The following is a 22,575-nucleotide window of genomic DNA, read 5'->3' as shown; positions in this document are numbered from 1 at the left end:
TTCTTCACCGATAAAATCACTCTATTAGAGGACTAATCAACCACAATCTCTCTGTGACTGCTGAGGATACACCGTTACTTCTGGAAACAGATCCTGATCTAACTCTGGACTTCTTCGTGCCCATCGACCTCCCTGAGCTGACCACCAGCATCAGCAAGTCTAAACCTACTACCTGTCTTTTGGATCTGATCCCATCACGGCTCCTCAAGGATGCTATTCCTCTGATTGGAGACTCTATATTGGGACAGATCAACCTGTCTCTGGAAACAGGATATGTACTGCAGGCTTTTAAAACTGCTGTGATCATTCCGATACTTAAAAAACCTTCACTGGACCCGGACGTCTTAGGAAACTTATTTCTAAAATACTTGAAAGAGCTGTTGTGACCACCTGCATAGGAACAGTCTGCTCAACGCTTTCCAGTCTGGATTCAGAGCCCATCACAGCACAGAAACAGCACTGCTTAAAGTCACTAATGACTTCCTCATGGCATCGGACTGTGGACTCGTCTCTGTACTCATTCTACTGGATCTCAGTGCTGCCTTCGACACAGTAGATCATCGCATCCTGCTACACAGATTAGAACACAAGATCAGGATTACAGGAACAGCACTGCGCTGGTTTAAATCATATTTATCTGACAGATTTCACTTTGTTCATGTTAATGATGTTTCCTCCTCATGTACAAGGGTTAATCACGGTGTTCCACAGGGTTCTGTGCTCGGACCGATCCCGTTCACCCTCTACATGCTCCCTCTAGGAAGCATCATCCAGAAGCACGGCATAAACTTTCAATGTTATGCTGATGATACCCAGCTGTATTTATCCATGAAGCCTGAAGAAACGGAGCCGCTAGTCAGACTACAGGCATGTCTAAAGGACATAAAGGACCGGATGACCTCCAACTTTTTACTATTAAACTCGGACAAGACTGAGGTCATTGTTTATGGACCTAAACATCTCAGAACTAGTTTATCAGATAATACTTTCTCTCTGGATGGAATTACTTTGACCTCCAGTACGACTGTGAGGAACCTCGGAGTTATTCCAGTCAAGACATGTCGTTTGTCTCTCATATTAAACAGGTCTCCAAGACCGCTTTCTTTCACCTGCGTAATATTGCTGGGATCAGGAGCATCCTCTCTCAGAGTGATGCTGAAAAGCTCATCCATGCTTTTGTCACTTCAAGACTCGACTACTGCAGCTCTTTATTGTCTGGATGTCCACATTACTCCATCAACAGTCTGCAGCTGATCCAGAACGCAGCGGCTAGAGTTCTAACAGGAAGTAGCCAAAGGGATCATATCTCTCCTGTTCTAGCGTCTCTTCACTGGCTCCCAGTGGGCTCAAGAATACACTTCAAGATCCTTCTTCTAACCTACAAGGCTCTTCATGGACTTGCTCCATTGTATCTGCAGGACCTGATTGTACCATCTGTTCCTAATAGGACACTCAGATCTCTGAGTGCAGGTTTACTTGTAGTTCCTAGGATTCATAAAATTAGAATGGGAGGACGAGCTTTTAGCTACCAGGCACCGCTACTATGGAACCAGTTACCAATCTGGGTCCGAGAGGCAGACACTGCCTCCACCTTTAAGACTAGACTTAAAACTTTTCTGTTTAGTAAGGCGTATAGTTAGCCTTAGACCTAGTGTGTAGGGCTGGTACGTATAGTTACAGTCGCCTCAGCCACAGGTATAACAGGTGTCATAGGGCTGATAAAATCTTAAGCTGCTCTAGGCCTACGTTGTCGGGGGGCACAAATATGATCCACTGAGCAGTTTCCCTCTCACCCTCTGACCTCTCCTCTACTCTCCTTAGTCTGGCTCATACTGGTAATATCATCATAATGAACTCTCCTGTGCTCATTGACTTCATTAGCCCCTGCTACTCATCTTTGCTTTGATTACTATCAAATTACTATTACTACTTATGGACTGACAATATAGATATCCATTATAATATAATCACTGTTTCATCTTGCTTGTCATGTTTGCTCTGTACTGTATCATGTTTGCTGCACGTTTGCTCCTCTCACTCTCTCTCTCTCTCCTTCATCCTCTCTGTCCTGTCTCCCTTTTCTTCTCCTCCTCTACCCGGCTGACTAGCAGCAGGACTGGTTCCTCCTTAAGTAGACGGGTCCTGCTCAAGGTTTTTTACTCTTAAAGGGAGTTTTTCCTTGCCACAGTGCTCTTAAGGGGGTTCAGGCTCTGGGTCTCACGCTCTGAGTTTCTGTGAAGCGCTTTGAGACAATTTCTGATTGTAAAATGCGCTATATAAATAAAACTGAATTGAATTGAATTTGAATATGAGGCACTCACTTTGACCAAATGTGAAGAGAAACCAGCCTGAGCCATCTGTAGACCAAACCGCTGACCCTGACTGCTGGTTCCTGCAAAACAGACAATTTATATCAAGCTTCCATATAAGACATATCATCACTACAAGTACATTTAACACTGCTTATTTGGATGTTAAAGACAAATCTGTATATTAGATTTAATGTTTAAATCGAAGTAGTCAGCTAAGCCTGACAGGGATAAAATGCTGGTGACAGCAAGGACCAATGCATAAGACATACTGTAGTTTGCTTATGGAGCTTCTGGAAAAAAAATGGCCAAGGCCAATGGCCTTTAGTTAAATAATATATATAAAGTTGCTCATGAACATGCAGTGTGTGTTCACATATATAGAAGTGTGTCATATAACTTTGTTTTCTGCAGTTCAGGCTGTGGCAGATGAGATCAGTTGTTTTTCTGCTCTCTGGAGAGAGCTCCGGTTGGTACGAGATGGTCATAAATTCAGACTAAGGACAGCAGCACCTCTGAGATGATAAAAGCCAGATTCAAAAGGAATGTGTTTTTCTCCTGAGTGCCCAGTTTACGGTCACCCCTAGATCGGCCTCACAACCTATGAGATTTAAGGAATTGAAGCTGTACCTTATCAGGCAGTAAACAATTATGGTCTATTTGCTGTATGACCCAGGGTCTGCGGGGGGTGGGGGGGTTGGGGGGGGGGCAGTAGATGCCCCTGTGGGCCGGCAGGCAGGAACGCCCCTGTGGTATATCAATGTGTGAATTCCTTGTTCTGTTCTTGTGTTGTTCTTGTTTGGTTCTATGTGTGCAACAACCCAGAGCTCTGTGACTCAGAATCTGCCTCATTGTTCAATAAATTGTAATTTTGAGACCAGAATTTATCCGCTCCTTCCTCATAAACCAACTTGAGGTGATCAGAAGAAACAAGGGGATTTTCAAACCCATGACCCCTAAAACGACATTGGTGATGACCGCTTAAATTTTATAAAAAAAATGTAGGGTCACACAGAAGGAAAGTGAAAGAGTGATCACGAAATATGAGAAGAGAAGAAAAAGAGAATGAATGAAATGTGAAGAAAAAAGGATCCAGGAAAAGAGAAGAAAACATATAGCCTGTTGTTTAAGTTGTGTTTTATGTATTGAAAATTGTGTTTTAACCTTGCGCCGCCGAGGAAAGGTGTTTACTCCGTGCCGTCGGAGAAGTGAGTGTGTGTAGGCCTATGTGTGTGTGTTGCAGGTTGAATGTGTGTCTCTGTGTGTGTGTGAGAGTGTGTCTCTTTGCCGTCAGAGTCAGATTGAGGGATAGAGGAAGGCACATATTGAAAGTGTTAGGGACAGTTCACCCCATCATCACTGTCCCTGTTAGGAGGGGGCGAGTGACAGGCGGGAGTGAACTCTGGTCAACTTGGTGCCCAGTACTGGTATAGACAGGCAACAGAGGAGGGGCTTCCCCTTTTGCTTCAGCAGGCCCTGAAAAATGACCCTGATTTACCAGGAAGTGATTCTATTGCTTGGGAGAGACATGTTGTACACCATATGAATCTACAAACAGAAAACACTGACAAAGAAAACATGGAGATCAAAGGGGTGCAGACACAATTATTAAAGCTGCAGTTAGCTCAAGCTAAAAAGGAAGCAGCATATCAGGAAAATGAAGAAATACACCCCTGCACCACAGATGGTAGTTCAGCCTCAGCCCGCTCCCCCCACCTCAGCCACAGTCCCCAGTTGTGGGAAATTCTGATATGTATTTACAGTTTTTTCTGATTGCTTAAACACTATCAATGATTCCTATAGCCACTCACTGAGTTTGCAAAACTAAAAGCAAAAAAACTGCTTTACACTCAATTTGCACTGATTTGAAAATCAGTCTCATTGTCTCTCTGGGTCCGGCCACAGAATTTCATCAACATCACATGCAATGTCCAAGGCACCGGGGAAAATATCTCCTGGAGTGCCATATCCAGGCCTGACATGATGCCTGGTCCATATCCTCGCATGCCTCCTTCCAGATGCTGGATGTCTAGCAATTCTATGGAGTAACAGTTTCAGTTTTACATGTACAGTATTGGTGTTTTTCTCATTAGAGTATGGTACACCTACAAAACTTCCCATTCTCATCAATATGTCCTTATGATGCTTGCTACAGTGTAGTGGCTCAGGCTGAACCCGTTGTCCAGCTTCCCTCAGGGTCATCCCATGGTTGATCACATGATCCACTATTGTAGCTCCGATGACATCAGTAATTCTATTTCTTCTTACCCTTCCTCCTTCCTCTTCACTTCCTCGTCCTCTTCCTCTTCCTCCTGCTTCCTCATGTCCTCATCCTCCTCTAATTCTCGTTCTTCTCAGTCTCCTTCTCCCTCCATTGTTCTCCACACTGAAGCTTACCTGTGGCTTATTTACAGAGCTCATGCTGATTGCAAAGTGAACTAATGATGTAAAACAGTTCTCACATGTGACAGTGTAGCCAGACAGTTGGCAAAATAGTGTAAATACCAGCCATAAATGTGTGTAGTTTTACTAGGAGTGTGTTGATCATTTGGAAGTTGTGTGTAAAGCAGTGAGTTGTGTTTACAGTTCAGCAAAAAGAGTGCTGTGAAGTGGATTATATTTATACAATTGCAAATTGTGTGTTACAAAAGTGCAAATTGAGTGTAAAGCAGTTTTTTTGCTTTTAGTTTTGCAAACTCAGTGAGTGATTTTGTTAAAACTATTAATAGTTTTAGAAATTGTGCTATAAGAATCATTGTTAGTGTTTAAGCAATCAGAAAAAACTGTAAGCAATCAGAAAAAACTGTAATCTCACCTTGGGTCACCCGCCCCCACTATCGTGGTGGGTGGGGCCAACATCATAGAGGAAGTAACTGGAGGGGAAATGAGGGTGGCCGTGGGGGAGGGGGGCATGGAAGGGGTGGATACAGTGGTTTTAGTGGGTGACTGCTTCTATTGTGGAAAACCTGGCCACTGGGAAAGAGATTGTCACTACAAGCAGCCCCGTCAGAGATCACGATGGGCTCCCTGGTATCCTCCCAGGGAAATGGCTGTCGAAGATCACAAGAGCATCTCACATCATTCCATCGGTTGGCTTCTTTGGAGAAGCTTAGACCAGCACCACAGACAAAATTGGTCCATCATAGCAGATAATGTGTTTGTGGCTGAGGAGGGAGTATGATGTAAAGTGTATATGTATGATGTATGATATGATGTATATGCTGATGAATAGTTGACACCAGAATAGTTTAAATGGCTCAAAATGGCAGATGTGTGCCACATGTTTGCTTAGTCATTGTTCCACACACAAGAATTAGGCTCCATGGTAGAGAAATGAAAAGCTACTTCTAATAAATAGGCTATCACAGAGTATAGGTGTTTAGAATTCTTCATCTTACTACCGGTTGTGACGATGTAGGAGAAGGCCGCTTTGAAGAGGTCTCCTGGTTGAACTTTAAATATATATCCCTGTGAACGCCACAATTGTTTCAACGAAGTGATGGATTACAATCATATCTTTAAACCGGGTCGTAAACAAGCTGCCCTGTCACTTGTAGAGTGCCTGCTACTGCAGCTAGCAAACTGGCTAAGATGGCAGCCGCGAGCATGGATGATAGCAGCACACCTGGGTTTATGAGAGACTCGCTGGACGTTCTGTCAGCGAGCCAACTGGTTTCTGAACTGGAGAAAAATCAAGCCTCACTCCAGAACAATATGTCAGCGTTAATTCAGGAGTCTATTAAACCATTGCAGTCCTCAGTGGATGCTCTCCGCGAGACGATGAATCATTTTAATGGCTGCCTCGCTGTTACAGAGACTCTGGCTAGAGACAACTTTGAATGCATTACAAGCATGGAAAAGACTGTGAAGATGCTGGAAGCCCAAAACAAGTCTTTTCAAGACCGTCTTGACAATCTTGAAAACAGATCCCGCAGAGTAAACCTCACCTCACCTAATTAACATCCCAGAGGGCAGTGAAAAGTGACGGGACCCGACCGAGTTCATACTGGAGCTGCTGATGGAGAACCTCGGCCCCGGCGTCCTCTTCAAAACCCAGGAGCTCGAGAGGGTTCACCGCTCCTTGACCCCTAAACCTGGACCAGGAGGTAAACCCAGGCCGTTTGTGATTTCATCGTTTTCGGGAGAGTTGCATTACTTAAATATTATGTTGATTTACTGTAATCTTATGTTGTTCTTTGAAAACGTGGTGTAAGTCCTTACATATTGTTCATCCAGATGATCTCTTGAACAAAGAAGGCCATGGAAGCAGAAAGTGTTATCCTGTTGGGATGGAAGATGTGGATGTGCTTGGTTTGTATAAGGGAGGATGGGGTGAGAGAGATGTGGAAGGATGTTTTGATGCCTTTTTTTTCATTTGGTATTTCTGTTATGTGTTTTTGTCTGGTTATTTCCCCTTTTTATTTGCGTCACTTCAGGCTTAAGAGAGGTGTTGCTCACTGTCCCTTTATGACATGACAGCTCAGGGTAAGAGTCTTTGTTTTATCTCTTGGAATCTGAAGGGTGGCAACCAACTCACTAAATGCAACAAGGTAATGACTCATCTTAAACAACTTAGGGGTGATATTTTATTTTTACAGGAAACTCACCTTTGCCCCTTAGAGGTTAACCATATTAAACGTCCTTGGATAGGGCATCTGTTTCACTCCAAATTTCCTGTAAGGGCAAGGGGCGCAACTATCCTCATACATAAGAATGTCCCGTTTGAGTTGTCAAACTTCATTGAAGACTCTAATGGTTGATTTGTAATTATTTCTGGTAAACTATGTGGCTTGCCTGTGGTTATGGCCTGTGTTTATGCACCTACATGGGATGATGATAAATTTGTTACTACTGTCATCTCCTCCCTCCCTACTTAAATAAGTAGACGACCACTACTTAATTATTGTTGGCGACTTTAATCTAATTCAAAACCCTTCACTTGACAGATCTTACACTAATCCTTATGTGTTATCCAAGTCTGCTAAAGTTCTTAACACTTACAAGACCAGTTTAGGTTTATTTGACCCGTGGAGAGCTAAAGCCCACCCAGACAAAGCCTTTTCCTTTTTCTCATATGTCCATCATTCATATTCGCGGATAGATTTTTTCCTCTTGGATAATTATTTTTTACCGGAGGTTCATCTTTATTTCTGACCATGCCCCTGTATCCGTAGAAATTAACTTTCCTAATCGTGCCCCCCCCCCCCCCCCTCTCGACAGCGGAGACTTAACTCTTCTCTGCTAGCCCATGCCTCCTTTAAAGAATTTATTCTCACGCAGACCTCATTGTTCTTTGACACTAATGATTCCCCAGAAATATCTAGAAGCATTCTATGGGAAACTTTTAAGGCATTCATACGAGGGCAAATTATATCATGTTTCAAACCTAAAGAAGGTAGAAAGGGTGGAATCGGAGGCACTTACCAAAGAGATATTTAGAGTTGACAATTTGTATGCTTCTGCTCCCACCCCCGCTCTTTATAAAGAATGCCTCAAGCTTCAGTCCAGATTTGACTTACTATCCACAAGTAAAACGCAAAAGCAGTTATTCCTTGCAAGACAACATTTCTTTGAAACAGGTGATAAAGCGGGGAAATCGTTAGCACATCAGGCACGTGCAACCACATTATCCAGATTGATCCCCAAAATTAAGTCTAAATCAGGTGATGTAACCTCAGATCCTACCGAGATTAATGATATTTTGTTCCTTTTACTCTGACCTTTACTCCTCACAATGTCCTTTAAATGTTTTGGATGGAGACAACCCTCTAGATAAGATTGTTTTTCCTAAAATAAATGAGGATTTGAGTAGAGAGCTTGGGAGTCCAATTTCTATCAAGGAGGTACAAGAGGCAATTGCATCACTTCAGAACAGTAAAACTCCAGGCCTTGATGGGTTCACTGTTGAGTTTTTAAGTTACTCTCTGCCACAATTTCAACTGACCAAACAGGTTTCATGCTTGGAAGGCACTCATTTCATAACACAAGGCGTCTCCTAAATATCATTAGTGCTCCTAGTCTGAATTCTCCGGAAGTGATCACTTAGCTGGATGTAGAGAAGGCCTTTGACCGGGTGGAATGGAACTTTCTTTTTTGTCTTACAGAAATTTGGCTTTAATCCTGAATTTATATCTTGGATCAAGTTGCTTAATACCAGCCCAGTTGCCTCAGTTCACACGAATGGAATCCAGTCTGCTCCATTTCCCCTTTATCATGGAACCAGGTGGGGCTGCCCCCTCTCCCCTCTCCTCTTTGCCATAGCGATTGAGCCCTTGGCCATCTGGCTGCGGCAGGAGGATGGGTTTGAAGGTGTTGTCAGAGCTGGGAAAGTGCACAAATTATCGTTATATGCCGACGACCTTCTTTTATATATGTCCGATCCAGCTGCTTCAATCCCTGTGGTTCTAAATATCTTCGACAGATTTGGGTTTTACTCAGGCTATAAACTTAATCTCCACAAGAGCAAATTCCTTCCCATCAATTCTTTGGCCAAAAATATTCCTCCATCTTTTTTTCCCTTCAAGTATGCTGCAGATGGATTTAAGTATTTGGGGGTGAATATTACAAATTCAATTCAAAACTTCACTCCTCTCCTTGACAGGTGTAAACTTGATTTTTTACAGGTGGTCTGGTCTCCCTCTTTCTTTAGTAGGTCGTGTTAATTTAGTTAAAATGGTTGTCTTACCCAAATTTCTATATCTTTTTTTCACATATCTCTGTCCTTATAAAAAAGTCCTTTTTTAAATTGCTCAATCAATTAGTAAGTTCCTTTCTTTGGAGTAATAAAACTCCACGTATCAGAAGATCAGTGTTGCAGCTCCCAAAGGTTGATGGTGGTTTAGCACTGCCTAACTTTTTACACTACTACTGGTCTTGTAATATTCATAAACTCTTATTTTGGTTCACTAATACAGCAGAAGACGAACGCCCTGTATGGGTAGATATGGAACTTGCATCCTCTAAATTTTCTCTTCACTCCCTGATATGCTCCCAACTTCCGCTGACTACCTCCAACTTTACCTCAAACCCAGTACTTTCTTATACTCTTAAAATCTGGAGTCAAATTAGGAAAAGCCTTGGCATTCACAGAACTTCGGTCTTCTCTCCCATTATAAATAACCACCTTTTTCTACCCTTTTGCACTGATTTGACCTTTCGGACTTGGTTTGACAAAGGGATAACTAAATTTAAAGACCTTTACAACCAAGGGACATTTATGTCCTTCTCTGAGCTCTCTGAGAAATTCAACGTACCTAACTTCCACCTATTTAGTTTTTTCAGATAAGACATTTCATCCAGACCCAGAATCCCAAATTCCCTAGTCGTCCCCCAGAAACTTTAGTGGATTTATTATTGGCTCTTGATCCCCAACAAAAGAGATTAATTTCTAGCATCTACACTCTTATTAATTCTAATAATGGCACCCCAACATTTACTCCCAAGAATTCGTGGGAACAAGAGCTTGATACCACACTACCTGATGATTATTGGCAATGAGTTCTACAGCTGGTTCAGTCCTCTTTAATCTGTGCAAGGCACGGCCTCCTACAATGTAAAGTTGTGCATAAAGTTCACTATACTAATTCAAAGCTTTCTCACATTTACCCCAATGTATCCGACTCATGCAATAGGTGCAATCAATCTCCAGCCAATCATTCTCATATGTTTTGGTCTTGCCCCAGGCTTGCCACATTCTGGTCTGAAATCTTTAAAACTTTAAGCATAGCATATAAAACTACTATCTCCCCTGACCCTCTGCTGTCTTTGTTTGGCACATCTCTACAGCCCTCTACCTCTAAAACCCTGCAAACTGTTCTTGCTTTCACCACCCTGTTGGCAAGGCGACTTATTCTCTTTAAGTGGAAGCATTGTCATCCTCCATCGCACAACAGATGGATGAAAGAGTTGTTAATGTCCAATAGACTTGAAAAGCTGAGATTCTCCCTTAATGGCTCCTTGAATTGTTCACTCAGGACACCATAGGGAATAGACGCATTCCAAAACTCTTTCAAAAGTATTACCGTGTGGCGGGGGAGTGGCCTCAAAGTTGACCATTCGCCATTTCAAAGGAACTCGCTGTGTTTTATGCAGTACTACCCATATACTTTATGCAATGTGGACAAAATCTTACAGTACTGCTATGGACCCGAGTCTGAACAGATATATATGCTAATAGGATGATACGGTCATAGCGCCACCTACTGGTAACAGGAAAGTTTGGTTGTAAACATGTGTTTATTGTATATCTGTGGAAATGAGAGGAGGAGAGCATAGGACAGGAGAGTATAGGAGACGAGAGCATAGGAGAGAAGATTGCGATGACCCCGCGGATCGCAAGGTGCGCGAGGGCCCGCAATGCTGCTTGCAGCTTTAATGATTTTTTTTGTAATTTTTGGCGATTTCTGACCCTGCTATAAAACTTTTCACGCCTCGCATACTTCATGCAATTGAGCTGAAACTCACTGTGTCCACTCAGGACACCATAGGGAATAGACGCATTCCAAAACTCTTTTAAAAGTATTACCGTGTGGCCGGGGCGTGGCCTCAAAATTGACCATTCGCCATTGCAACGGAACTCGTTCTATTTTATGCAGTACTACCTATATACTTCATGCAATGTAGACAAAATCTTACAGTACTGCTATGGACCCGAGTCTGAACAGATATGTATGCTAATAGGATCATATGGTCATAGCGCCACCTACTGGCAACAGGAACTATGTCTAAATGTGTGTTTATTGTACGTCTCTGGAAATGAGAGCACAGAAGAGTATAGGAGATAGGAGAGGGGATTACATTAACGACGCAGATCGCAAGGTCTGCGAGGGCCCGCAATGCTGCTTGCAGCTTTAATTTTAGCTTGAGAATGATGTGTATGCGGATTTTCCTATGTCCCGGTTTAGTTCTAAAGGATGAGATGAGAATCTTATTTTTCATTTTAGATGTCAGGTTCTGGGTTTCCATAAAGCACCTAGAGACAATTTTAATCCTTAGAGACCAAACAGTTGATGCTGCAAATAGTTAGCTGCTCACAAATATTATGCAACATATAGTCATAATATTAGTCAATATTAGCACAATGGGAAGTATGTTTTAACATGGTGGGTGCTAACCTTCCAGAGAGAAAATCCTTTCACCCAGAGCATCCACTATGTCTTTTAATGCAGACTCATCTGTCACTTTGAAGAAGTGCTCCTCATCAGGGTCACTGGCGATGAACTTGATTTCCTTCAGAAAGGCTTCAGGATTGATTCCCCGACGATTGTAATAACCCAGAACCTGGATGTTTAAAATGTTCAGGAACATCAGGAAAGATTAACAATGGTTGGATGAACGAAAGAGCACAAACTGAGGTTTTAGCCTGAGAATGAAGTTAAATAAGGATTTAATGGAAATGAGGCTAGTCAGGTAGTCAAGTATTAAATACTTTGGAGGATTAAAGAATTAGGAATGGACTCACAGCAATGGCATACATGGTGATGTTTTCTCTCTCACTGTCAGTGACGGCCTGTACCAGCTGCGGACTGTCATGAGATTCACCATCTGTGATCACAATCATCACCTTCTGAGCCCCTGGCCGGCCACCGCGCTTGAATGCCGCAGACCTGCTCAGAAAAATCAGAGAAAATTCAGTCAGTTATAGAGGCCAGAATTAGAATTAGAGCAGGTGTTCATTCATCATTTCAAAATAACTTGTACATGTTTTGCAGTTGGGTGTCATACCGTCCCACATTGATGCCCAGTGCTGTCCTGGTCTCCTCTCCACCCCGCTGGTGAATGTTCCGAGCAGCTTCCACCACATCCTCCACTGTCTGGTACTCACCCAAGCTGAACTCATGGACCACTGTGGAGCCGTATTGAACCACGCCTACCTGCAGTCAAATGTATTTGACAGTATTACCACACCATCTAACATCAGCTTGTTGATCTAAAAACATGCTTAGTAATTTTATATGTTTGTTTTTGATGTCAAAGGACCAAACTAAGGAGCACAGCAAGTGTTCTGCTATACTCAGTGTGGCTAAATGGCCAACTCTGACTGTCTTCCATTCCAAACTTTAACTAAGACCTTTAAAAATGGTTTTAATGTTCTTTTTATGATCTATTTCTTGTCCCAGCAGACTGGCAGAGTTTTTTTTCTGTCAAGGTCATAATAGCATGGCTACAGAACCTGAATAATATATTATCTGGTTATTATGGCACCTGTTATTGCTAGGTTATATTAGGCAGCAAGTGTCACAGGGGGCTGACCCTGAATTGCTTTGTTTCTTTGTTGTTGGTCTCATGCTGGTCTCTCCTCGTCTGTCCTCTAATTGTACTTCCTGCAGTAAACATGGCATGGGCTGGTTCTTCCCATACTGGATCGTCGATCAATCAAGGCAGCTTAAACATAAAATTGATCATGTGGTAGCCTATAGAACTTATGCCAACTTCTCAGCATGATCATTTTCATGGATTCTTAATTTATCTGCAAAATAATCTATAAGATCAGGGCTGTGATTGTTCATATCAAAACGATACTGTACATTATTATATTATTCTCTTCTTAATTAATTATGGATGGTTTGTTGAAAGCAAAAGTTAAAGGGTTAGTTCAAAGTTTTTGAATTTAACAATTCAGCTACCTTTTCCAATCATGCTTTTTTAGTTAGAGAAATTCCATTAGAAGAGATAAATGACTGCTGGTGATGGTATGCTAAACTAACCTGTGTCTGTCCTGGGCCAATGTAGAACTTGTGCAGGATGTTTATAATGAAGTCCTGGACCTCGTACCAGGGATAAATGGAGTTTGAGCCATCCAGAACAATCACAATGTCCATGAACGTCTCACATCCTACAATATATATAAGTTAACCATAAGAAAGAAAGATGGATACATAAATGGATGATAGATACATAAATGAACAGATAGACAGATGGATGGATGAGTACTGATTACTCTGCAGGGCAGGGGCGATAGTGTGGGAGAGTCTGAAGTTTCTGCTCACTCTGGAGCAGATTCCTGTGCTGTACAGAGAGCTTCCACATTCATGAGACCAGAGAGGACCACAGGTCTAAGAACACAACCACACATAAAAACTACTGAATAAAAAAGAGTGTGCAAAAAAATATGCAAAAATGCCACGTTTGATATGAACGTGAGTGGAAGAAGGACCGATGTAGCCTCTATGTTCTCACCACAAAGCTGTTGTCTTTAGGGTTGGATGTCAGAGTGATTCCCAGCCTCATCTTGTCTTTTCTTTCTGTCACGTTGTCTAGAGAAACTTTCCCTGATCATATTAAAACAATCATCTTCAGTTAAGCCTCAGAAAAAAAGAACCCCTACAATATATATGCTTTGTTGCTCACCCAAATTGAGCCGGCTGCAGTTTGCAGTCTTTCTGGTGTCCAGTGGACACCTGTACACATCCCCAGTCTGCTGCTGCCCTGTGGATTCAAAGGGGGCTCCTACCAGCAACCTGGAATAAAAAAAACAGGAATGGGCTCTACCTTCATTATAAATATTTTCCTACATTTCTGCTGTAATCAGCAAACTCCAGGACTAAGAGATGCAGTCTGCCAATGCCAAGTGTCAAAAACTTCCCCCCAAGGTCTGGACAATAAGCCTAACTAAGATGGGAAAGCAACAGAAACATACATACATTCGGGATAATATAAGTGATATCACATGATATGTGTAAAAAGTCATAATGTGAAGTGGATCTAAGAAACAATTCAAAAAGTTATGGTCACAAGGAAAGAGGAAAGAAACCCCAGTGTTAATAAATGAAAGACAGAAAAAGTACAGCAACTATGATACATGGACATGTAGCAGTGCATTGTGGTTAACCCAGCTGTCATTCATTCTTTTGTGTGGTTAACCCCTGTGTGAAACCCATGGCAGTGACAATCAAATACAGTATAGACCACATCAACTATTTACAAATAAAAGCTCTACAAATAAGCCTATTTTACTGCCAAGTTACTGAGTAATCCAGTGAAGTTTGTCTGAAGTTAAGTTAGCCTTTTCCAAACCGAAACAAGTATCATTGCCAGATAATGTAAACATAGAAAGAATGGTCAGACTTTATGATAGACCTGTAGTGCAACATGTGTGAAGACTGGCAGCAAATTTTAACCTCCATATAGCCACCAAAATGTATGTGTGTGTGTATGTGTATATTGTATGTGTAAAAATTATTATTATTTTTTTAAATTCAATGTGGTGCTACCAGGGTCAAAATAACTAGTCTAATATGTATGAATGGTAAAATATAAGGATATTTCCCTTCCCATATGTCTCAATGGATCAAAATAAGTTGATTAATAAAACTCAAAACAAAACAAAAACGTCTGCACTTATTCCAGTGATTCGTTTTAGTGTCAAATTAAGACACAAATACATTTAACTTATTTATTATTATATATAATAATATATTAATTATATATTTGTACAGTTGATGTCTTTTTTATTGTATTGTTCTTATAGCTTTATATTGCAGTGAACAAAAAGTGCACGCTGACTCAAAATGTGACTGAAATGAAAATGCTCAGAGCCCTGTTGTTATTGTAGCAGCTGCTGCCATCACGTTAAATGGGGATCCTGCTGTTAAAATGTCACACAGCGAGCAGGTTGTTAACCACAGTAAATACCACATGTGGCCTGAATGGCCTGAATGGCAATTCTGGGAAAGAGGCTGGCTCACATACCAGAAGAGACGCTACATTAGAGCGCTAACCCTCAATCTAATTCATGTCTTCTGTCCACATCAAACGGGTGGAGGGCAGGGCTAACAAACCACATCCCTAAAAGCAGACATCAGGATTTGCATCCTGCATTCTGCATCCTGCAGCCTGCAGCAATACATAGCAGACAGAAACATGCCTCTGAGCTTTTGACATGATTACATCATGCATATCACTTCCTCAGCAGTTGCTGTAATTTAATGATTTTGGTAAACCTTTTTTTTTACAATGTAGTCTAGTGAGAGATAAAAACCAGTGAGAGATGTGTGTGTGTCATTTTCTCTTCCAACATGACAACTACCCAAGGCATCGGGTGAAGTACTGCCTCCAGTTGACCTTAGTGAAAATTATTGACTGGCCTGCACAAAGCCCTGACTCAATTGATTAAAAATCTGTGGGACGTTGTGATGATGTGACTTCAGAAGATCTAAAATGAACTGCAGTTATCAACAGAATGTCATGAAATACCAGCTCCGTGGGTCTCAAACATTCTGTTCCATGGTTAACATACTAACCAGCTAGCTACAGACCACATCACCAATCCCACATTTATCATTAATAATATTAATGATAATAATAACTTTTAATGCCTGGCTGCAGCACTCTGTAGTCTGTGAATGTTATGTTTACTGATACCCGAGTAGAGGGCGTTGCAATAGTCAAGTCTTGGGGAAATGATGGCATGTATGACAAACAGAGGTGGGGGTGGGGGGAGGAAAGGCGGGATTTTTCTTTTGGCTGTTGTCTTTGCTGTGAGAAACTACCTTGGTTACTTGTGTATCAAAGGAAAGTTTGGAGTCAAAAATAAAACCAAGGTTGCGGGCCTTAACACATACATTATTTGACAAGGTGCCAAGATATGTGGGCAACAATACTGGAGTTGGGGGTATAATGATGATGATTTCTGAATTAGCGTTGTTTAACTGCAGAAAGTTGCGAGACATCTAGTTTTTGACTTCTGAGCTGCTAGTTAGGTCTAGGTCTGCAACATAGTTCCACAGAACAGCAAAGTTTGGTCATAGATGATGATAACCACATTGCTTGATCTTGTTGGATGTCTGAGGAATACCCTAAGGCAGCCAGACACACACACAGATTGAACTTGCCTGGGCTCTATGAAAACTTACTGCTGGAGGTATGACCTCAGATGTAACTGAGGTCAACACAGGTCAACAGGTTTGACCTCTTTAACTCAAACAAACACAACTCAACAGAACAGCGTCTTAGCATTTTCAATGTTTTCTGTGGTGGGCTTATTTATTTTTCTTAAACTGAATGTAAGCATGTCTTAAGTTTATAGTATTTGTTACTTTGATAGGTTTTTGAGACAGTTGTACAGAAAGTGTCTTCTAACTCACTTGTTTTAATTATATTAAAACATCTGTCCAATTCTGTGATTATGGATTAATATGTTGTTGTTTTGCATTTTCTCTATGCACTTGATCACACTCTGGACCGCTGACTTCTTAGATGTATCAAGCCAACACTGCCCTTTCACATAATAAGTATTTAGTTCTAGCCTATCTTGTGCCCTTCTCCTCGTGTCCAATTAGTGCTGCATTTTTTACCAATGTGTGGAGCATAGCATGCTTTAGTCAATAACAGTATAGTCATATCCTGTTAAAGCTTAAATTCTAGTCTGATATACCCCTAAAAATGAATCACTTGTTAAAGACTTTTTATAAAGCTTTTTAACAGGAAATGACATTGTTGGATCAGTTGAACCAGGTGGTTGAAAGTCATTACAACTTCATCTGTAAGCACGTCAAGTGTCAGCGGTCACAACACCCTGATGGCTTATTTGTACAAATCATCCTCCCATGTGCTGAAAAATATCCTGATAAGAAGGAGGATAGACAGAAGCTGAGGATTATTCCACTGGGCCTGCATAACAACATTAGCCAGACAGCCATAAGGTAAATGTCACATGGCTTTGTAGGAAAACAATCCTCCAGAATAACATTGTCACCCCCCCCTTCACAGACTCACACGCAGAGTGATGGTCTTCCCAGAGGGGGGCTGGGGAATAAGAAACCACAACACATAGTTTCCACTAGCAGGAAAAGCTGGTTGCAATACAAATGCACATACTTTCCACTTATTTACCTGAGACTTCAAAGGCAGAGAGATTTTGTAATCCTGGAGGATTGTAAATTATCCATCTTGGCTAAGAATTTTCCAGATTTAAAAAAAACAGTAAAGAATTGGAAATGTTATAAAATCCTACCTGAAACTGCAGGCAAATTAACAAGGAAAAGAACAGTGTGACTGTGTGAATGGATCAACACTTATTAGTGTTTGTAACCAGACTTAGTTATTCTTTGTTCATACTTATTGTATGATTGTATTGTGTTTTAACTGCTCATTGTTCACTTTAATATAAAGTCCTGCACCTTTATGGAAACAGCATAATCATGCCTACAAGTAATAAGAGCTGCCTTTGAAAATAAAAAGTGTAATTTGTTCATAAACATAAAAAAATATTAGGATCCCCTGCCTAATATTGTATAGGGCCTGCTTCTGCTGCCAAAATACCCTTGACCTATGGAGACTGGGACAACTTTAGACTTCTGAAGGTATGCTGTGGTATCTGGTACCAAGACATTAACAGTGCATCCTTTTAATGCTGTAAGTTGTGAAGCAAGGCCTTTGTGGTTTGGATCTGCTCACATCTAACAAATGAAGTGAAATGTGGGAAATCTAGATCACCTCAAACTTGTGTTCCTCAAACCATTCCTGTATTTTTTTTGCTTCGCCATCTTGAAACACTTTTTTCATGACACTTTGTAAATGGTCTGTAACACTGCTTAGGTAGTTGTGCTGCAGGATTTCCAGCAGAATATTGCCTAAAGTATCACACTGCATCTACCGGCTTCCCTTCTTCCCATAGCACCATATGTACCATTGTATGTACTGATTTTCTGTTAGTATAAATTCAGTTCAATTTTGCAGCTGTGCAGGTGAAGTACTGTTGTTAGTTCTTGTTAGTTTTTGCAATCCAGTAGTTTCCTATTACAGTAAATCCAGTTGGAATCTGTGAACTGGGATTCTCACCATAGGCGCCCTCCAGCCTCGTGCTGCTGAATTGTGTATCCGAACTGGGTTTCTTTGGAGCCAGAGAAGATCTTGGAGTTCTTTGTGTCAAAGTTGAAGCAGAAGTGGAGATCTAAAACACAGGGGTAGAATTGCATTTATTCACTTTTTTAAAACCTGTGTACACACACCAGGACATGCTCAATTGAACTAAATTGAATGGAATTGAATTGAACTGAACTGAACAGAACTATACCGGTCCACTAATTTGAAGATTACCACTTAATCATATTAATTTAACTAAACAACAAAATTAAGTGCTTTATAAGTGCATGTTGAGTCTGTTATGTTGTTGGATGTGTAAGAGGTGGAAGTACTCTTGGTTATTTATATAGCGCTTTTTACAATCAGAATTGTCTCAAGGCTCAATCAATCAGAATCACCATCAGTTTCCCACAGCCTTGGTAGGTATAAGAGATGAATACTAAATTTTATTATTGATGTTGTCATGAATAGATTGTTTGGCTAAAAGAGCAGCAATTGGGTTTCAGAAGTGACGACACATAGGGTTTTCAGGTAGGAATGACAGATAGAATTACAGTATGCACCATCTGCATAGCAGTGACATAAGACTCCCTGCGTGATCGTCTTGAGTGTTCTTGTGTGTTCCTGAGTGTTCCAGCAGTATTCCTAGTTTTGATCTCTTTTATGACCGTGTTTGTTTCCTGGATTTTGCCTTAGCCTTTGCCCTACTGGTACTTTAGCCTGTTCTAGTGTTTACTTGGTTTTGGAATCTTGCTACCGCTTTTACCTCTGCCTCCATCTATATCTGTACCTGTGCCTGTTGGACTGACTTCTGTGTACCGAACCCTGCATTAATCTTTGGACCTTGTTTAACAGAATATGTGACTGCGCCTGAGTCCTCTCACCCACATCATCCTGACAAGTTGTGGTTCAATAATAATGTTGTATGTCCTCTCTTAGCCACTGCACTGCTTTTATAAACCGTGTAACTTTGCGCTCCCTCATCTTCTTCCCCAAACTGAGCTCTTTGAGACACATTTTTTTTAACTGGCAGATACTTGGACAAAAGGATGTGATGAGTGGAAGAAGGCCACTAAGAGAAAGATAATAAAGCTGAGGAAATGGAAAGCAGCTGGTTTAAGCAGGAATGTGATTATCTTTTGACCTTGTAGTTATTTCTCCTGCATGCTGAAGTATTTCTACCCATGTGTCTCCTGGTGGTAGCCAGCTCAACTTGGAAAACTCAACAAGCATGTGTTTGCCAACAAAGACAGCAGAGAGGAAGGAAAGAGAGAAACCTTCAGGCTCTAAGATATGTTTGTTTCCTTATGGCTGAGAGGAATCTGCTGTCCGACCTGGGCCAAGACCCGGCTTGATTTATCAGAAATGTTGGCAGAAAACTGACAGAGACTTTCCAGAGCAGGAATACAGGATCCCAATTCAAATCTGACACTCTACTATTGCTGGCACTGAATGATTTGACTAACTTGGATAATCCTTCTGTCACTGATGATACATTTTTTTAAATTCACTTCATAAGGTGATTTTTCCATTTTTCCTAGCTGCTCTCATAATTGAAAACAGATGAATGCCTAGCAGCGACTGGAGAATATTTTGGTCAGAAGAATTATATTCTGTGTTTTGTTTCCAAAAAGTCTGCAGCATTAGGAAATAATAAGGTCAAAGATGGGAACGATTTTATGATCAGAGCTGATCAAGCACCTCATTGCCAAATACTTTCTTTAGAAAAGGCTCTACTGGCTTGGAATCACTGCAGCCTGACGCCTTTGCTAAACAGAAACCCTTCACCACCTGGCAGGCAGGATAAATCAGAGGTCACAACCTTGACAGCACATGTGCTGGCTTCTCAGTTTTATTACAGCTCACTTTTAGAAAGCTGACACAGAGTTATAGTTTTGGTTCTGATCTGATTTCTGAGTAAATTTATGAGTTTAAGCCATTGACTGTATAACAGAGGGACAACACATTTCCACCTCCACCCATTGTACAAAAGTTAAGTCAAAAAATATCTCACTTACAGGTGTTGCCATGCACCTCGGCTGCTCATAGGCTTCTGGCGTATGACCTTAGTTTTTTCTTTTTAAGCCAACAATAACTAATATAACACAGAGGTATCTTGAACAGTGATCAGTGTGATAACAGCCTGCCACCAGGAGGCAATTCAAATGTCTCTGTTAAAAATAGTAGTTTTAAAACTGAGAGAGTGATTCCTGTGTCTGTAAATGTAAAAGACAGTTTAAGGGCTAGGTCACACCTGTTTCCACCTGTGCCACTGTACAACAGGCCCACAGGACAACAAATGAAAACTAGCCTTTGGCTAATTCTGGCATGTTACAGATGTTCTGTTTTTAGTATGCACTGTCTGACTTAAATAAATAAATAAATCAAATAAAAACAAATCAATGTTTGTTACACCAATCAAATGTAAACACTACTAGACAGAGTTCAGAAGCTCGTGTGGTGAGGCAGGAGATGACTAGTGCCACCAACCACAGACTGACATGCAACAACAACAACACAATAACTGTGTTGCTGTGTTTAACGATCAGCCTAAAAGCCACAAAAAGGCTGTAAAAGTTGTTTCAGTCTCTGAGCTCCTGGGGAAATACTCATCACCTCACAGCGAGAGAGCTCACTGACCTGCAGACCAAGCCTCCATCACATCCATCACACAAGGCTCTGCACGAATTCAATTAGAGGACCAGTGAGATTGACAGCTTCAATGTATGGAAACATAATTTAATGAGAAGAAAACAGGAAAATGCTCCCTGAGTTCATCCACTGGGATTTAATTTGTGAATTTACACCACTTATCTTCAGTAGCTGCAGAAGCCTCTGCAGTTTTGTCAGTTTTATATATCTAAGTGTAACAAATGTCTACTAACTCCAGCATCACCATCCAGCCAAATTAATAGATGTACTCAAGAAACTGTAAGGTTTGTGTTTACATAGCTAGCACCCTCCTATAGGGGTGTCAATAACAGCATGTAAATCAACACTGAATAAGCTGTCATGAACAGAACCATTACCCCTGTAAAGTTGGACATTTTAAAATGGAGGTATATGGGTATTCACCAACTTTTGAGGCCACATGTACTGCAATTTAGGCCTAATTTTCAGCATCACATGCTGCACTTGTTTCTACTGTGTCTTGAAGAGTCTGTTTTAAAAGCAAATCATGATTGCTAAACATAATATATACATAATAATGATATACATAATACTTAGATACCAACACACAATGCTGATTTTTAAGTTTATTTTAACATGAATTTGCTGTTGCAAATTAATAGTATTTTTTATAGAGACGGGGTTAAACTCCCACACAAATCCTCATGCTTTAATGACTCTGCTAGCATTTATGACAAAGACAGGGTAAGCTGTAAACTCTCACTATACAGGCTTGCACTGACTTGTAAATAGTCAAAGATGCTAATAAATGAGAGACTCTCTTAGGAAGACTCAGAACAATCAGAGATTCTCTGCTTCAAGAATTCTGTGTATGAAAACAAAAACATCAAATCTCAAGTGCACAAATAAAAGTTCATATTATAAGTTTCTACTGCATTTGTTGGTAAGACATTAAATTAAATGAATCAAAATAACGGAAAGTTTCAGGTTTATCAGCTTTAGCAACTATTCTCTCTCTCTCTCTCTCTCTCTCTTTCTCTCTCTCTCTCTCTCTCAGCCCCCACTGATGCAATATGTTACAACAGCAACAGGTGGTCTCCAACAAGGCACACTAGCTTGTAAATTTAATCTCATCACCTGTCAGATATGAACATGTCAATATTCTCCTCTCTGTCTTTCTCTGACCTTTGCTGTGTCCCTCACTCACCTGGCAGCAGGCTGCAGCTCCACAGCAGCAGAAGGTGATGATAATCCATGAGTGCTTTTGTAAATACACCAAAAATGACTGTGCATGTGTTATTGTGGGGGTAGATTCCTAACTCTGCTGCTCTTATGGCTCTTATGAAGGGAGAAAAGGAGGAGGAACGTTGTGAACACACCTCCTCCTCCTCTTGTGTGTCTGCTCCACACACACACATCTCTGCTTTTTAAAGAGCTTTTAACTTCACCTTCCCTTTTTAAAACAGGAGCTTTAATGTCTCAGTTGCTGCACAAACAGGAAATGCCTTCATTTGTGTCTGTGATTCCACACACTGTGCTGAAGACCAGATGTGAACATCTGTCCAGGTTATTTAGGAGGGTTTAGATGATGCCAACATCAAAAATGACTTCTAAGTCTACACAATGCAGTATAGTTAGGATAAAAGGTTTTGGTGCTTCTCATATATTATTGTTTTTCTTGTCTTATCCTGTAAGTAAAGTCTAGCTGGGGCATGATATGTATGCATATGTGTCATGAAATCTCACTATTTTCTGTGCCTGCTGTCTTTACTAACAACACCAAATATAATATTTATTTAAAGAAAATGTTCATGTAAAATAATTCAACATG

The 22,575-nt window shown here is 40.9% G+C and overlaps 1 protein-coding gene across 7 annotated transcripts in view; it reads right to left on the bottom strand.

The window, feature by feature from the left end:
• itga11b (integrin, alpha 11b) overlaps positions 1-22,059 on the bottom strand; it is a 38,590-nt gene extending 16,531 nt beyond the window's left edge. For 4 of the 7 annotated variants that reach the window (XM_028431971.1, XM_028431972.1, XM_028431974.1 and 1 more), the window contains exons 1-10: positions 21,952-22,059; positions 18,090-18,201; positions 13,659-13,768; positions 13,488-13,579; positions 13,249-13,363; positions 13,016-13,143; positions 12,033-12,181; positions 11,770-11,914; positions 11,423-11,588; positions 2,322-2,392 (exon numbers count right to left, since the gene is read on the bottom strand). In XM_028431971.1, the coding sequence (XP_028287772.1) occupies positions 2,322-2,392; positions 11,423-11,588; positions 11,770-11,914; positions 12,033-12,181; positions 13,016-13,143; positions 13,249-13,363; positions 13,488-13,579; positions 13,659-13,768; positions 18,090-18,201; positions 21,952-22,000 (1,137 nt within the window). In that variant the 5' untranslated portion in view covers positions 22,001-22,059. Of the gene's footprint in view, positions 1-2,321; positions 2,393-11,422; positions 11,589-11,769; positions 11,915-12,032; positions 12,182-12,560; positions 12,598-13,015; positions 13,144-13,241; positions 13,364-13,487; positions 13,580-13,658; positions 13,769-18,089; positions 18,202-21,951 lie in introns of those variants that run through there. The other 3 variants (XM_028431975.1, XM_028431976.1, XM_028431977.1) reach the window with 3 other exon arrangements.
• Between the last annotated feature and the right edge of the window lie 516 nt (positions 22,060-22,575).

This window comes from Parambassis ranga, chromosome 19 (genome assembly GCF_900634625.1).
Source record: "Parambassis ranga chromosome 19, fParRan2.1, whole genome shotgun sequence".
Taxonomy (NCBI): Eukaryota; Metazoa; Chordata; class Actinopteri; family Ambassidae; genus Parambassis; species Parambassis ranga.
Note: the sequence above shows the minus strand (reverse complement) of the source record. Positions and strands in the feature narration are given on the sequence as shown.